The following is a 16,277-nucleotide window of genomic DNA, read 5'->3' as shown; positions in this document are numbered from 1 at the left end:
CGACCAGCAAAAATTGTATCAGCCAGAAATGGGAGCGGGACATTCGCACCTGGGTCCCATCCGCTATATTTAACAGTCTCCAGAGTCATCTGTCTGATTGTGTGGAATCTGAATGCATGTGTGGAACCAGATCTGTGCTAAAAAATGCACAATCACTAACACTTATGGCCAAACGCTGGCCAGGCTTTGTATGACAATTACAAGTAATTGCTTAAAGCTGGCAAAAAAGGATATATTTTTGTGTGTTTACCAATAGCTTTCTTCTGTTGCTAAACAAATCATGTCATAACCCGGAGGGATAGAATGACAGTTCATACATTGCAATAAGTCAACTGGAGTATAGTTGTAACATATCAGTGATAATTTTTGGTCAACATAATTCCTCATCATTTGTGTGCTGCAACCAGTCCATTCCCATGATTACATTATACAATATAGTATGTACAATTCATCTGTACATCTTATTTCACATCGCAGAGCAATGCAACACCTCTCAGTACCCAGTGATCAGGAGATCGGTTTGTTCTCAAGTCAACAGCAGCAATATAATTCAGATCTGTTCTCACAGGCTTTTTATAAATAGGACAGGAATACAACCATGTCTCTTTAGAACCTGTAAAAAGGACAAAAACAAAACTGCATTAGTAACCAAGTGTCATAAAGTTATATCAAGAAATATAAAGGACTGGATCAAGCCAATAAAAGATAGGGTAGAATCATTTCATCAGCCTCACCAAGGCATTCAACCATGTGAGCAGAGGCAGTCTATTTAAACAGCTGGAGAAAATTAGCTGCCCTTGAAGCTGCTCAGTGTGATCTCCTCTTTCCGTGACAACATGATGGGTAACCTTAGCTATGAAGGGGCAACATCCACAGTGGGGTCAAACAAGATTGCGTTCTGGAACCGATACTCTTTGCTGTTGTCATGTGCCTTCAAGTAATCTACAGAAGGTGTCTAGCTATATACCAGAACTGACAGAAAGCTGTTCAGGCTTGCCCTTCTGAAATAAAGATAAAAATATGCCAAATCCACATCAGAGTGTTGCTCTATGCCATGGAATGCTGCCCAAGCATTCCAAAGTGAGGAACACCTTCAGTGATAAATGGACAGAGTCTCTGATGCCTGTAAAGAGTTTGATTTGACCATGAACATCAGGAAGATAAATGTCATGGTTCAGGACCTTGTCATACCACTGTCAATCAGCACTTACAATATGATGCTGGAACTTGTTGATAGCGTCACATATCTAGGCTTTACGTTCACCAAAAATCTGTCACTTGATGCTGAAAAAAACACACATTGCAAAAGCTGCAGTTGTTATCTCCAATGCTGAGTAAGAGTGTGGAATACAGCAACCTGATTGAGAACATCAGACTGCAAGTCTACCAACTTTGTGTTCTCACCATATGTTAAAATTCATATGCTGAACAGTTTCTACCTTTGCTTTCAGAGGCATATCCTTAGCATCTCTTGGCAGGACAACTCAGAGGTTCTGGAGTTTGCTAATTCTAACAGCATACGTCCATTGCTAAGCCAACAATATCTGCACTGTCTCAGCTACATTCATTAGATGGATGACAGCTCTATACCCAAAGACCTTCTGTATGGTGAACTGGCCACTAGGTCATGACCTGCTGGGCATCCATACCTTCGTTACAAGAACACCTGCAAGGGACATTGACACTGGCTACTGGGAGACAGTCATTGATTGCCGTGACCTCTGCAGGCTGACTATTTGGAGGGACATTGAAAGAGGTTTGACTGTAGGAATAAACTATACATCCGATTTAAACCGAAAGAGAGTTTGCTGTGAGTCATTTTAAAAATTGACCTCACAAGTAGAGAGTTTGGGGAAACACGCCATAGCATTTTCCAAAAATTAAAACACCTCTGCTTATAGAGACAGCAAAAAAAAAAGGCGTTCAGATTTGCCTCCCTCCTCTGTTTGTAACAACAGCATGTCTCTTTTTTCAGCAATACTAAAGTTTATTTTGTTTGCTTAAAACTGTGGAAACTTGCGGCTTAATTCTCCTAATGGGTAACCAGGATTTCAAACTTTGTCTATAATAGACAGAAAAAGCAGATCACCCCTGTGGCCATTCCCATCAACAATAGGTATACCGTTTTGGATACTGTTGGTGGGGACGACCTACCAGGGACAAATTGTAGTGGTCGTGTCTCTGGCACCAGGGCTGGACCCTCAGCTCAGAAAGGAGGGAGGGAAAAGAGGAGAGCAGTAGTGATAGGGGATTTGATAGTTAGGGGGACAGATAGGAGGTTCTGTGGGAGAGATCGAGAATCCCGGATGGTCTGTTGCCTCCCTGGTGCCAGGGTCCGCAATATCTCGGATCGAGTTCTCAGTATTCTCAGGAGGGAGGGTGAGCAGCCAGATGTCGTGGTCCATGTAGGGACCATTGACATGGATAGGAAGGAGGAGGAGGTCCTGCAAAGAGAGTTTAGGGAGTTAGATGCAAAGTTGAAGGACAGGACCTCCAAGGTTACGATCTCAGGAGTGCTACCCGTGCCACGTGCTAGTGAGGCTAGAAATAGGAGGATAATGCAGCTAAATACATGGCTAAGGAGATGGTGCAGGAGGGAGGGCTTCATGTTTCTTGACAATTGGGCTCTGTTCCAGGGAAGGTGGGACCTGTTCCGACAGGACGGTTTGCACCTGAACTGGAGGGGGACTAATATCCTTGCGGGTAGGTTTGCTAGTGCTGCTCCGGGGCGTTTAAACTAGATTTGCAGGGGGAGGGGAACCAGAGTGTTAGAGCAGATAGTGAGGTGGAGGAGGATAAAGGTCAAGCGAGGAATGCATGTATAGACAGAAATCAAGGGTCCGTACGTGATAGAAATGTTCTCAGGTGCATCTATTTCAATGCAAGGAGTATTGTCGGAAAGGCAGATGAGCTTAGGGCGTGGATTGGCACGTGGGATTATGACATTATTGCTATTAGTGAGACTTGGTTGCAGGTGGGGCAGGACTGGCAGCTCAATGTTCCGGGTTTCCGTTGTTTCAGACGTGATAGAGGGGGAGGGATGAAAGGGGGAGGAGTGGCATTACTAGTCAGGGAAAATATCACAGCTGTGCATAAGCAGGACAGTCTGGAGGGCTCGTCTACAGAGGCCATATGGGTGGAGCTGAGGAATGGGAAAGGTGTGACCACACTAATAGGGTTGTATTATAGACCGCCCAATAGTCAGAGAGAATTGGAGGAGCAAATCTGTAGAGAGATAGCAGACCGATGTAAGAAACAGAAAGTTGTGATCGTAGGAGATTTTAACTTTCCACATATTGACTGGGACTCCCATACTGTAAAAGGGCTGGATGACTTGGAGTTTGTCAAATGTGTTCAGGAAAGTTTTCTAAATCAATATATAGAGGTACCAATGAGAGAGGATGCAATACTTGATCTCCTATTAGGGAACCAGACAGGTCAGGTGACAGAAGTATGTGTAGGCGAACATTTTGGGTCCAGTGACCACAATGTCATTAGTTTTAAGCTAATTATGGATAAGGATAGGTCTGGTCCTCGAGTTGAGATTCTAAATTGGAGAAAGGCCAATTTTGTGGAAATGAGAAAGGATCTAGGAAGAGTGGATTGGCATAAGTTGTTTTCTGGCAAGGATGTGTTCAGTAACTGGAAGGCATTCAAAGGCGAAATTTTGAGAGTGCAGAGTTTGCATGTTCCTGTCAGGATTAAAGGCAAAGTTAACAGGCATAGGGAACCTTGGTTTTCAAGGGATATTGGCGATCTGGTTAAGAAGAAGAGAGAGGTGTATAGCAGGTACAGGCAACAAGAAGCAAATGAGGTACTTGTAGAGTATAGAAAATGTAAGAAAATACTAAAGAAGGAAATCAGGAAGGCAAAAAGAAGACATGAGGTTGCTTTGGCAGATAATGTGAAGGTAAACCCAAAGGGTTTCTACAAGTATATTAAGAGTAAAAGGATAGTAAGGGACACAATTGGTCCCCTTGAAGATCAGAGTGGCCGTCTATGTGTGGAGCCTCATGAGATGGGGGATATCTTAAACAGTTTTTTTGCATCAGTATTTACTCAGGAAACTGGCATAGTGTATAAGGAAGGAAGGGAAACAAGCCATAGTTTCATGGAACATATAGAGATTAAAGAGGAGGAGGTGCTTGCTGCCTTACAGGGAATAAAGGTAGATAAATCCCCCGGGCCTGACATGATATTCCCTCGGACCTTGAGGGAGACTAGTGTAGAAATTGCAGGGGCCCTGGCAGAAATATTTAAAGTGTCCTTAGCCAGGGGTGAGGTGCCAGAGGATTAGAGGGTAGCTCATGTTGTTCCGTTGTTTAAAAAAGGCTCCAAAAGTAAACCAGGTAATTACAGGCCAGTGAGCCTGACGTCAGGAGTAGGTAAATTATTGGAAGGTGTTCTGAGAGATGGGATATATAATTATTTGGACAGCCAAGGGCTGATTAAGGATAGTCAGCATGGCTTTGTGCATGGTAGGTCGTGTTTAACGAACCTTGTAGAGTTTTTCGAGGAGGTTACCAAGAAAGTAGATGAAGGAAAGGCTGTGGATGTTGTCTACATGGACTTTAGTAAGACCTTTGACAAGGTCCCACATGGGAGGTTAGTTCAGAAGGTTCAGACACTTGGTATCCATGGAGAGGTTGTAAACTGGGTTCGAAATTGGCTGTGTGGGAGAAGACAGAGAGTGGTAGTGGATGATTGCTTCTCAGACTGGAGGCCTGTGACTAGTGGTGTGCCTCAGGGATCTGTACTGGGACCATTGTTGTTTGTTGTCTATATCAATGATTTGGATGATAATGTGGTGAATTGGATCAGCAAGTTTGCTGATGACACTAAGATTAGAGGCGTTGTGGACAGCGAGGAAGGCTTTCAAAGCTTGCAGAGAGATCTGGACCAACTGGAAGAATGGGCCAGAAAATGGCAGATGGAATTTAATGCGGAGAAGTGTGAGGTGTTACATTTTGGAAGGTCAAACCAAGGTAGGACATACACAGTAAATGGTAGGGCACTGAGGAGTGCGGAGGAACAAAGGGATCTGGGAGTTCAGATACATAATTCCCTGAAAGTGGTGTCACAGGTAGACAAGGTTGTAAAGAAAGCTTTGGCATACTGGCCTTCATAAATCAAAGTATTGAGTATAGGAGTTGGGATGTTATGGTGAGGTTAGATAAGACATTGGTTAGGCCAACTTTGGAGTATTGTGTGCAGTTCTGGTCGTCTAACTACAGGAAGTATATCAGTAAGGTTGAGAGAGTGCAGAGAAGATTTACTAGGATGTTGCCGGGTCTTAAGGAGTTGAGTTACAGGGAAAGATTAAACAGGTTAGGACTTTATTTCTTGGAGCGTAGAAGAATGAGGGGAGATTTGATAGAAGTTTACAAAATTGTGAGGGGTATAGACAGAGCAAATGCGAGTAGGCTCTTTCCACTTAGATTAGGAGAAATAAACACGAGAGGACATGGCTTTAGGGTGGAAGGGGAAAGGTTTAGGGGGAACATTAGGGGGAACTTCTTCACTCAGAGAGTGGTGAGAGTGTGGAACGAGCTACCATCTGACGTGGTAAATGCGGGCTCACTCTTAAGTTTTAAGAATAAATTAGATAGATACATGGATGGGAGAGGTCTGGAGGGTTATGGACTAGGTGCAGGTCAATGGGACTAGTGGAATAATATTTCAGCACAGACTAGAAGGGCCGAATGGCCTTTTTTCTGTGCTGTAGTGTTCTATGGTTCTATGGTCTACTTTAAACAAAAAGTTGCTGGTCCCTAACAGGATCCTAACAAACACTGACTAAGGCTCTCACTCCAGACTGTGATCGTTGCTGGAAGTGTAGGTGTGGATGCTGGACTTCTCTGTTACCCCAAAGTCAAATAGCCCATTACCACTCAATCTAGAAGAATGGCTATTCGGGCAAGATACAAGTGGTTCACTGTAGAACTTTCTTTGACCATGTTATGGAAAAGAGAATTAAATAAAGTTAGAGGGAGAAACAGGGTCAGGAAACAAGTCTCAATGGAGTCAATGAGGGGGTCAAATTATTCTTCCAAGAGAGTACTCCACTATCTGCACTAATTTTTCAGATGTTCCAACCTCTCAGCAAGCAAGCCTAATGTGCCTCTAGTGTTTTGGGCACTAACCAGTGGCAGGCAATTTAATAAATCTTCCCCTGACCTCGGCAAATCTCATGAGAATACCACTGAGATGCAACACATTGGTCAATTTTTGAGCTGGTTATCTGTTCTCGTGCTTGGTTTCTTACCGAACCTTGCATTATTTTCCTTTATTTCATATCATAGATATTCCAGTGATTCAACCAAATATTATATTATAGACACATGCAACATGGTGGTATATTACATGTTTCACACATGCACATATTGTTGTATATTTCAATACACCATAACCTTACGTAAGACATAGAGCACAGAAACAACTATTCAGCCTAACCAGTCTATTCCAGTGTTTATGCTCTACTTGAGCTTCCTCCCATCTTTTCTCATCTAAATCTATTATCATAACCATCTATTCCCTTTCTCCCTCATATGCTTGCTTAGTTTCCTCATAAATGCAACTATACACTTCACTTCAACCTCTCCTTGTGATAGCGAGTTCCACATTCTCACCGCTCTTTAGGTAAAGTAGTTTCTTCTGAATTTGATGACTATCTATATTGATGATCTCTTCTCCACTAGAGTAAACATTCTCTCTGTATCCACTGTATCAAAACCTTTCATAATTTTAAAGACCTTTATTAGGTTACCTCTCAGTTTTCTTTCTTCAAAAGAAAATAAACCCAGTTTGGCCCTTGAGGCAGCAATTGAATGTAATTTTTTGCAGCTCATGCGATCCTCAGGACATCGCATGGGCGCAATGGACAGGCAGGCAGGAGATGTTTGTATAAACCTCACCCACGGGCAGGATAAGAGGGGTGAGTGGGTTCGCGAATGTGATCTTTCAGGTATTTAAGTGTGAAAGTTACTTATACTTGCCTATGTGAGCAGGAATACTTCAAAACTCATACCAGCTGCATGGACAGGAGTAAAAGCCTTGGTCAAAACTCTACAGTAACCATCATTTTTGGGGCCTGCAGCTTTCAGGAAGCCTTCCCTTAGCCTGGGAATGGGAGTTGTGCTCTCCACTGGTGGCACCTCCTCTGAGGAGGAAGGGAGGGCCAGAAGGGGGAGGAGGCCAGGAGACAACATTCAGCCTCCAGGGGAGCTACCATTGGGAGGAGAGGCACAGGCACAAGGGGCGCAGGGCCAACAGGAAGTCCAAGGTGGAAGGGGCTGTAGAACACGCCACTATCCTGCTGCTAGGGTATATACGCGGCGAAGCAGCTACCTCAATATGTCTAAGGTCCATTGCCAAAGGAGGCTCCGTCTCTCAAGGGAGATAGTCACCTCCATCTGCCAGATGATAGGGCCTGAGATCTCTGCAAACTGTATGGATGGGCACCCCATGCCAGTGGCTCTAAAAGTCATGGCTGCCCTCAACTTCTATGCCTCCAGCTCTTTCCAGGGGTCAGTGGGTGATCTCTACAGAGTCTCCCTATCAGCTGTCCACACGTGTCAAGCAGGTGACAGACGCTGTATTCAGGCATGCATTGACTTTCATCCACTACCACTGGGACGAGGCCAGCCAGACAGAGCGAGCCAGAGGCTTCGCAGCCATTGCTGGCTACCCCCGCATCCAGGGTGCTATAGACTGTACACATGTGGCCATCAAGGTGCCAGCAGGTGAGCCCGGTGCCTTCGTCAACAGGAAGGGCTTTCATGAACGTGCAGATAGTGTGTGATCACAGGATGCTGATTCTTCAAGTCTGTTCAAGGTACCCAGGCAGCTTACATATTCAGATGCTCCCAGGTGCCGAGGCTCTTCAGTGCTCCAGCCCGGCTGGATGGATGGCTGTTGGGTAACAAGGGCTATCCCCTCAGAAGGTGGCTCATGACGCCTCTCCGCTATCCAAGAACAGAGGCTGAGCAGTGGAACAATAGAAGCCATGCCTCCACAGGGCTGTGATGGAGAGAACCATCGGTCTTCTCAAGATGCGCTTCCGATGCCTGGACCACACAGGGGGCGCACTCCAATACCCCCCAGATCATGTGTCGCTGATAGTGGTTGCATGCTGCACTCTCTACAATCTGGCACTGGAAAGGGGTGACACAGTGGACGAGTAAGACGTAGACGCAGTTGCTCTGGATGCACACGATGAGCCCAGCAGTGAGTCCGAGGATGAGCACGCACAGGGAAATGCTGAGGGGGTAGACGCTGACCCCGGCATACTCCAGGGAGGCAGGGAAACCTGGGAGGCTTTAATCCAAAGAACCTCCAGCCAGCCCACCATAGATGGACCTTCAACACACGGCAGGGCTGCAGGCTCCACACTCGATAACTGAGTGTTAAATCAGCCTGGATACTAACATTAACTAAGGCCCTTCTCAAAAAAGCTCAATGTCAAACAACTCACTCATAACATCATGGCTTCCCTTCCACTTGCAGAAGTAAGGAATCACCCTGATGCAAGGCAACCTGTAAAAATTTATTGAGTGAACAAATGTAACTTCATGAAGCAAAAAAAAAGGTGTTGGACATCACACTAAGTCTCCCAGAAACTACTGTGGGCCAACATAAAAGCACCAGTGAGAAACCCGTGGTGTGCCTAAGGTACCTTAAATTTACGCTTACGGGTGCTACGTCTAGATGCTGTCCCCTCGCTGGCACTGGCATCTGAGATAGCCTGCTCACTGTGCTGTCCTGTTAACCTCAATGACCTTGACGGACATCCTCTGGCCCATGGAGCATTTGGTGGCCCCGCCTGGGAAGGAGCGGCCAGTTCCACAGCTGGCTTCTCCCTAGTCTATGCAGCCTCATCGAATGCCACGGTCACTGGCAGAGGCGGGGGAGAAGCTGCAGCCCTCATCCAGAGCACTCTGAGAGGAGCCCGCAGAGACAACAGGCAGCTGCTGCGCTGACGTGAGGTTGCTTCGGACCTCCTGCTCACTGTAGATAGATGGGCACCGAGCTGGGATACTTGGTGCCCAAACCATATCCCACACTGGCACTAACCAACTGTGGCCAATGCTGTTGTGAGGGCTTGCAGATCCGAGCGCAATCCCAGGAGGCCTTGATTGGTCTCCTGGAGGATCCTCTCCACGAGAGTCGCCACTCTCTCCATGGAAGAAGCATGGTGCTGAGCCATGAGGCTCATTGCATTGGCGATGCTCCGCATGGACTCCTCAAGCATGGGCACCATGCCACGCATAGCCTCATGTACCTCCGGCAGATCGTCCCGCACACCCTGCTACACTTTCAGCATTTGCTGCCTCACAGATGACTCCAGAGGCACATCATCAGCTACCAACCGAGCATGTGTCTGGTCCCCAGCAGTCCTCCGACTGGCAGCGCCCTGGGCACACTCTGTCTCTGCCCGCACCTCAAGCGAGTATGAAGTGCCCTCACTGCCGTGCCCCGGGACACTAGCCGAAGATCTAATTCCCACCGAGGTGCTAGTATCTGTGCTGGTGCCTGCCTAGGGGCTGAGATGGTGTGACGTTGGTGAGTGGATTTGCTCTGGGGCTTCAGGTGTGAGAGGTGGGCCCTCTGCCTCCTCCTCCCGGCCCTGTTCCGGTGATGCTGAAAGGAAGACAAAGGACATTTGATTAGTTACAGTGCAGACAATGTCAACTTGCAAGCTGCTCCCCGGATCATTGTGCGCTCATCATTCCATAATCAATGGTCAACCCATGTTGCTAACTTCAATCACTGAGCATTCAGCAGTGCCATGGCTTCTGTGACACACATGGTGACCTGAGTGCTCGTCAAACATACCTCCCCATGGCACCCCAGCCTCACCGCCACCAGTGGACCTGGGGGTATGGTGCCTCTCCAGATCCATGGCCTGCTGCTCGTAAGCCGTTAGGATGGCCAACTGGGCCTGTCCTCTGCCAGTCCACATTTGTTATGTGGAATTGTGCACAGTCTTCTCCTGAATAGGAGAGAGGAGCATTGATTAGTCCAGTCTGCACCTGAATTCCCATCGCATCCCTGCCACCCCAGCCAGAGTGAGACATTGCAGGACTCCGGTTCTTCGTCACCCTGCAGCTGCCGCACACTCACCCAAAGAAGCCAGGGCTTACCCACCCCACCATTGCCCAAATGTTGCCTCCTTCAAATGTGGGACCACAAGGTGTCACTTTGCTAAGCAAGAAGGCACAAGCATGTGAAGCGCAAATACCAGCAGATGAATTGGGGAGGGGGGAGGGCTGGGGGAAAGGGTGATGGCTGTATTAAGTGACTTGAGGCAACATGGTACTCACCCTTCCCGAGCACAGGAGATCATTGAATCTTTTGCAGCACTGGACCCACGTGTGCTGCACCACATCATGGGACCTGATACTCTCGGCCACCTCTTCCCACGCACGTTTGGTCAGGTGGGGAGGCCTCCGCCTCCCGTCCCTCGTAAGAAGAACCTCCCACCGCACTGCCACTTCCTCCAGGAGGGCTGCTAGGCACTCGTTGGAGAAACGAGGGGCACACTGCCTTCCCTCCAGACTTGCGTCAGGCACATTGCCCCTCTGATGTGCTCTTCTCCCAGCCATTGTGAGCAGCCTTGCAAAGGCTGCCAGGCTTTCATTTAAACAGGCCGCTGGGTCGCCATTGGACCCGGCAGCCATTGCATGCTCACCGCAGCCTGCCCACTCCCGCTATCCATGGGAGTCGTGAACTACGCTGGGTGGGCCTTAATTGGCCCACCACGTAAAATGGTGGCGCAGACCCACTCGCAGGAGGCAATCGGGTCCGCGCCCGCTTCCGCATGGCCCGCATGACATGGGGAAAATTCTGCCCCTAGTGTTTGTCTGGCTTTTCTTATGGCCTTGCTAACCTGTGGTGCCACTTTTAGTGATTGACCTAGACTTCAACCTTCCAAGTAATAAATTATCTCTCTATTTTTCCTACTAATACGTAGTACCGCACATATATCTATGTTGAACTTAATTTGCCAATTATTTGTCTATTCTGCAAATTTATTAATGTCCTCATGTAATTTGTTGCAGTCTTGACTACTTCCCTACCACTGTTAAAATTTGGCATCATCCGTAAATTTAAAAATTGTGTTTTTGATTCCAAAGTCCAAGTCCTTAATGTACAAATTCTGAACAGCAGTGGTCCCGGCACAGATCCTTGTGGTGCATCACTTCTCGCCTTCTGCCGCTCTGAACATCTACCCTTTATTCTCAATCTCTGCTTTTTGTCTTAAAGCTAGCTAGCTGTCCATTCTGCCACTCTGACTCCACATTCTCTGACATTATTCTTTAGTCTGTTATGGGGCACATTATCGAAGGTCTTTTGAAAATCCAGATAAATATATTTACTGCATTACTACAATCCAATCTCTCTGCTACCTCCTCAAAAATTCAATAAGGTTGGTTGAGCAAGATTTTGAAATTCATGCTGGCTATTCAATATTATATTTCTCATTTCTAGATGTTCTTCTACTCTCTCCTTTAGTAATGATTCCATTAACTTTAGATGCATCCTTCTGCATGAATTTATTTCGTAATGGTGTGAAACAAAAATGATGGCATATTGAGATTGTGAAATATGTAGGCCTGAATTGTTATAATGATGGTGTGACTGTCAACATTCACTGTCCTTATAATTGTGAAACTGACATCAATTTCTGCTATTCGCACATGTCAGTTAAACTGAAGGAACCCTCAGAAACTCAGATACAACTCAATCAACAAGGCATAACATTTTCAAGGGTTTTTAAAAGCATAAAAGTGGAATCACAGAATCAAAGAATTTTAGCGGCACAGAAGGGGCCATTTGGCCCATTGTGTCTGCGCCAGCTTTCTAAATGAGCATATGACCTAGTGCGATTGCCCTGCCTTTTTCCCACACCCTTACACATTATTTCTATTCAAATAATCATCTAATGCCCTCTTGAATGCCTCGATGAACCTGCCTCCACCACACTTCCAGGCAGTACATTCTAGGCCCGAACCACTCGTGTGAAAAAGTTTTTTCTCACATCACATTTGCTTCTTTTGCAAATTACTTTAATGCCCTCTCATTCTTGACCCTCCCTATCTATTCCATCCCGCCCTGTCATGATTTTGAACATCTCTATCGAATCTCCTGTTAGCCTTCTTCTCTCCAAGGAGAATAGTCCCAACCTTTCCAATCTATCCTCATAGCTGAAGTTTCTCATCCCTGGAAAAATTCTTGTAAACCTCTTCTGCATTCTCTCCAATGTGTTCACATCCTTCCTATAATATGGCACCCAGAACTGTACACAATATTCCAGCTGAGGTCTAATAAGGGTCTTATATAAATTCAGCATAACCTCCCTACTCTTGTACTCTATGCCCCTATTAATAAAGCTCTATATGCTCTATTAACTGTTCTCTCCACCTGTCCTGCCACATTCAATGAGTTATGCACATATACACCCAAGTCTTTCTGCTCCTGGACCCCCTTCAAAATTTCACCCCTTATTTTAGATTGTCTGTTCATATTCTTCCTACCAAAATGCATCCCCTCATATTTCTCCACGTTGAACTTCATCAGCCACCTATCTGCCCACTCCACCAACTTGACTAGGTCCTCTTGAAGTTGCACACCGTCCTCCTCGCAGTTCACAACACTCCCAAGGTTTGTATCATCTGCAAACTTTGAAATTGTCCCCTGCACACCAAGATCTAGATCATTAATATATATCAGGAAAAGCAAGGGTCCCAATATCGACCTGTGTGGAACTCCACTACAAACCTTCCTCCAGCCCGAAAAATATCCTTTGACCATTACTCTCTGCTTCCTATTTTTCAGCCAATTTTGTATCCATGTTGCTACTGTCCCTTTTATTCCATGAGCAATAACTTTTCTCACAAGTCTGTTATGTGGCACTGTATCAAATGCTTTTTGAACGTCCATGTACACCACATCAACAGCATTACCCTCATTGACCTTTTCTGTTACCTCTTCAAAAAACTCCAGCAAGTTCGGCACTACTAATTCTGTCCCAAATAATTGTTTCTAGAATCTTGCCACCACTGAAGTTAAAGTAACTGATCTGTAATTGTTGGTCTTATCCTTACAACCATTTTTGAACAAGCGTGTAATGTTTGCAATTCTCCATTCCTCTGGCACCACCACCTGAGTCTAGGGAAGACTGAAAGATTATGGCCAATGCCCATGCAATTTCTGCTCCCACTTCCCTCAATATCCTGGATGCATCTCATCCAGTCCCACTGCCTTGTCAACTTTAAGTAGTGACAGTCTATTCAACACTTCCTCCTTGTTCACATCAATTCAAGTGACTTCAGAAGATTTCCATCTGTAAAGATTTCAACTGCACATCCCGTTAAGAAACAAGAAATCACTGACAAGAGTTTCTGGATTTCTAAATTGAAATTACATAAATGCTGTGGACATTGAATTGATGACATTAACATACAATTGTCAGTGCTACGAGGCAAATTGTAAGTGCAATATATTTCAATGCAGTGCTAAGTGTGAACATTTTTTCTGACTTACTGTGGTGGTTAATGGCAAAGATATGAATAACAGGCAGAATTTCAAACAGAACTTTCGGTTTCGATTCTGTGAGTCTGTTGTTACGTCTGTCCCATCCAGCACCCTCTAGGTACAGGCCATAGACATAGACACCCTCATAAGGAGGCTGCGTAACATCTTCCTTTGATGATCTAGTGACATCATTGTGAAGCACCACACTGTCTAGAGCCCAGCCCTTATGAAGCCGAGTAACCTCCTGTTATTAGTTAAAAGAAAAGCTCATGTTAACACACAATGCACAGGGAAGATGTCTAATCGCATATTAATGTTAAACAGCAACAATCCAGAGTGGTATTGTTGCTAGACTTCCTCAAAGTCTTTAGTTAACTTTTCTAAATACTAATTACAAAATGTCAAGCAAAGCCTTGGATCTGTTCAACATGACTTGGAAAGTTAAAGGTGTCATCAGAGGCGATTTTAGGGTCTTTGCCATTTAGTGAGACGTTGACAAGGAGTCAAACTTTGTACTTTTTTTCTTTTTTATTGAATTTTGCATTTTTCGAGGTAAAAAGTGTCAACACTGAAAAATGCAAAATCTAATCCAGATAACATCAAGGTTAGCAGGTCATGCATAATACACACAGATGCATAATAAATGTCTCAATTCTACACATCAGTGTAGAATTAACTTCAACCTCAAATGTACACTCCCTGGTACAAAGCAGTTTAAATAGTTCAACCTACTATACTGATTGTACAATACAATATACCCTCCCTGAATTATACAAGTTATTTAATGCAGAATTTTATGGAGGATTTTATACTACCTTCCCATGTTAATGAGGAACTGGACTAATATAACACAAACTCATTTCACACAGGATTCCGAGGAAAAATATAGTCGCAGATCTGGCAGCATCTGTGGAAAGGAAATTGCAAGTGTAAAGGCAGAAAGAGAAGTATGTTGGCACTGACTAAGAAATGAAATTGAAATTGTCATTAGCGTTAATTGTATATTAATGGAGTGTTTAATTGTATTCAGGTGGGGGGTATTAACGGGGAATTCACTTGCGCTTATTGGAGCAGACTAAAACTGTGCTTGTTGGGTTTGGCAGTGCATGTTTGTGATGTGGATCTCTGTAAAAGCTTTTAAGTATGGAAAGAATCGGCTCCAGTTGTATCCTTCACCGCCTGGCTATCTTGAATAGAACAATCAGTTTGATGCCTTAAAGTTGGGAGGGGAATATTTTTTATCTGTTCCTCCATCCAAAGAAATTTAGGACCTGTTTTATTGTGGTCGAAATTGATTCACATATATCAATAAGAGACAAAGACTGCAAAGTTTCCATGATATTCTTAATGGATGTTTTATAGCTCGCAGCAGGGTGTAGAGAAAGTCAGAAAGTGTTGGAAATACTCAGCAGATCTGGCAGCAATTGTGAAGAGAAAAACAGAGTTGACATTTCAGGTTGATGCCCCTTTGTCAGAACTTGGAGTGCTTAACAGATGCCTTCCAACCTATCACAGATCTTCTCTTTTGTTCTTTCCTCCCCTCACCTCACCCTCACCTGCATCACCCAACCCCTTGCTTAAAAACTGTTACATCTGTAAGTACCCGCAGTTTTGACACAGGGTCAACTTCAGTTCTGATGACGAGTCATATTTGACTCAAAAACATTAACTCAGTTTCTCTCTCCATAGATGCTGCCAGGCTTGCTGAGTATTTCCAGTACTTGCTGTTTTTATTTCAGATTTGCAGCATTTACAGTATCTTGCTTTTATTATTCTGCTGGGTTCTGCTCTTGTAGATAAATTCACGTAGCTTCAATACCACTTTGGATGGAGTATTTCTTCACGGTGGCATTGCTCAAAGTTTGGAACAGTACTGCCTGAAGGCAAAGAGATGTTACCTAAAGACTGGAAGATACGGAGGCTCTTTCAGCGACACATGTTGCTAAAGTCTTAGAGTTTAAGTTGAAATGTACAAATGGTAGAACACCTCAGCATTTTCTTGTTGACCTTGAGTCACTTCACATTGTAACTGGGTCAGTTAACATAGTATGCTCTGATGATCAACTATAGTGTCCTTGTGCACTTGCTATGAGCATATTTTATGTTTTGAACATGATTCTGACACCATAAGTAGAGAAAGGAAGTCTCTTAAATTATTTTTAGAATCTCTCTCTGGAAGAGAAGTGGTAAAGTATGGACATCCATTATGAAACAGACTACTCAATCATCAGGTCTGGCAGCATCTGTGGAGAGAGAAACAGAGTTAATGTTTTGAGTCCACAGATGCTGCCAGACCTGCAGAGTTATTCCAGCATTTTCTCTTTTTATTTCAAATTTCCAGGATCCGCAGTAATTTGATTTTATTCAATTATCAGCTTGGATTAGTTGCTAGAAGTTTCACTTCTAATTCAGGGATGAGAATGGATCTGGCCTGGGTAAATTGAAATCAACCAATTGACAGACAGAATTTAACAGAACAATGGGCTACCTTTAAACAAGAAACGGTTCAGGTACAGTCAACATACGTTCCCACAGAGGGGAAAAGTAAGTCAATCAAAATTCCCTGGATGACAAGAGAGGTAGAGAATAAGATGAATCAGAAAACATGGCATATGACAGATATCAGGTTGATAATACAATTGAGAACCTGGCCAAATATAAAAAATATCAGAGTGGAAGTGAAAAAGGAAATGAGGGGCATAAAGATAGAGTATGAGAAGAGACTGGCAGCTAAGATGAAA

General features: G+C 44.6%; 1 protein-coding gene across 1 annotated transcript in view; it reads right to left on the bottom strand.

Moving 5' to 3' along the window:
• Nucleotides 1-461: 461 nt before the first annotated feature.
• Nucleotides 462-16,277, bottom strand: part of LOC144682303 (dynein axonemal heavy chain 5-like) — a 319,205-nt gene continuing 303,389 nt past the window's right edge. Inside the window, exons 79-80 of the mRNA XM_078544778.1 lie at nucleotides 13,546-13,780; nucleotides 462-613 (exon numbers count right to left, since the gene is read on the bottom strand). Of these exons, the coding sequence (XP_078400904.1) occupies nucleotides 462-613; nucleotides 13,546-13,780 (387 nt within the window). The remainder of the gene's footprint in view (nucleotides 614-13,545; nucleotides 13,781-16,277) is intronic.

This window comes from Cetorhinus maximus, chromosome 6, assembly GCF_964194155.1.
Source record: "Cetorhinus maximus chromosome 6, sCetMax3.hap1.1, whole genome shotgun sequence".
NCBI lineage: Eukaryota > Metazoa > Chordata > Chondrichthyes > Lamniformes > Cetorhinidae > Cetorhinus > Cetorhinus maximus.
This window is presented reverse-complemented; position numbering and strand designations above follow the sequence as displayed.